This window comes from Carya illinoinensis, chromosome 13, assembly GCF_018687715.1.
Source record: "Carya illinoinensis cultivar Pawnee chromosome 13, C.illinoinensisPawnee_v1, whole genome shotgun sequence".
Lineage (NCBI taxonomy): Eukaryota > Viridiplantae > Streptophyta > Magnoliopsida > Fagales > Juglandaceae > Carya > Carya illinoinensis.
This window is the reverse complement of record NC_056764.1, coordinates 24,470,046-24,471,827: the sequence shown is the minus strand read 5'-3', so window position 1 is coordinate 24,471,827 and position 1,782 is coordinate 24,470,046. Positions and strand designations below refer to the sequence as shown.

The 1,782-nt window shown below is 40.7% G+C and overlaps 1 protein-coding gene across 1 annotated transcript; it reads right to left on the bottom strand.

Moving 5' to 3' along the window:
- Positions 1–224: 224 nt before the first annotated feature.
- Positions 225–1,484, bottom strand: LOC122291062. The gene is made up of 3 exons (XM_043098713.1): positions 530–1,484; positions 386–439; positions 225–298 (listed from the first exon to the last, which is right to left on the bottom strand). Exons 1-3 carry the CDS (start codon positions 1,482–1,484, stop codon positions 225–227), a joined length of 1,083 nt encoding a protein of 360 aa, XP_042954647.1.
- Positions 1,485–1,782: the final 298 nt, after the last annotated feature.

Genomic DNA, 1,782 nt, shown 5'->3' with positions numbered 1-1,782 from the left:
TATCCTTTTACTCACATATCAGATTTATGCTATTCTTGATGCATTGGAAAGCTATCTTAAAGGGCTATAACTTTGTCTCTAATAAGAATTTCCAAATTCTAACTCCTGAAGGCTATACATGGCTGTCAAGATTTTTTTTTTTTTTTTTTTTTTTTTTTTTTTTTTTTAAGAAGAGCCGGAAGCCACACACATAGTAGCCCCGTCCCAAATTTATTAAGAAACCCTCACTTGTGGCGGAGGAAAACCGTGGTTACAACCCAAGGCCTGGGGGCTACAAAAAAAACACCAAAACCCAGACCTAAAACCAAAAAAAACCTCAAATACAAAACATAGACTCTAGGAAAACAAAACAAAAACCTCAAAACTGAACCTGCAAAAGACAAACCTGCACAAACAAAGATTAAGCAAGAAAAATAACGGAGTGCAAAAAGGGACATACCTGGAGATAAAGGCAAAGCCAGTAACAATTAGCAACATCGTCGAATTTTCCGAAGGTAAGGGAAACCTCCTTTATCCAGCCGGATATTACCTCTAATGTGAGCAGGCAGCTCAGATAAGGAAGACCAGAGCATAGTTTGACCATTGGCACCCAGTTTAGCAAAGCCATCCGCGACCGAATTACATTCTCTGAAGCAATGACCAAGAGAGACATGAAGCCCAGCTAGACGACTTTGAATTTCATCCCAATAATCTTCCATGTACCAAAGGCCACAACGATTGTTCCTCAACCAGTTAAGGACTAACATGGAATCAAGTTCAATTTCCACTAATACAAAACCCATAAAACCAATGTGCCGAAGACCATGAAGTAAACCCATCAACTCTGCATGATTATTAGAGTTATGCCCTGTATCAACTGCAAACCCACAAAGCATGTTTCCTTTATCATCCCGAATAATGCCACCTGCACCTGAAGGACCTGGATTACCAAGAGAACACCCATCCACATTCAATTTAACCCAACCCTGCTTAGGAGATTTCCATTTAACCGGAATAACTATCTCATGTCTCATCATATTAATAGGCATATTGAAACAATGTAGAACTCCTTCATCTTGCTTAGTGAGAAAATTTACATCCTTAATCTTTAATGCAATCCAGGATACCCAATATTTGATAGAATACCACACCTGTTGAACCGATTCCATCAAACCTTCCATCCTAGCCTTACAACGCCGACCCCATAAACGCCAAGTTATGATGGCTGGAAGAAGACCCAACAATTGACCAGATCGAGTAGAATTTTTTGCCCGCCTATACCAACACTCCACCCTCTGTCTCCAACTCCAACCTTCCCTCCAGGGAATACCAAGAACCACCGAACAAATACGCCAAATTTTTTCAGCAAAATCACCTCTCGCAAGACTATGATTTAGATCTTCATACTCAGATTCTGAACAACAATCGCAACGGGAGGCAATAGGAATACCTATTCTGCGGATTCTGTCATCCACCGGGAGACAATCATGAATGGCTTTCCACATAGTAATAGACATCTTCTTGGGAAGGGCAGGATGCTAGACCCATTTTGCCCAAGGAAAATCTGGGCCCCTCGTTCGAATACAATTCCAAGCACTTTTGGTAGATAAAAGCCCATCAGCATTAGGGAGCCAAATCAGAACATCCTTCCCATTATTAACCCGACCCAATTGCAAAATAAGATCCTCAGCTTTTTGATGACCAACCAACCGAGTAAACAGATCCATATTCCAGCCCAACCCAGATTTACAATCTTTCAATTTTAGGTTCGGCATATCTGAAATCTGAGTATTAGTACAAAGA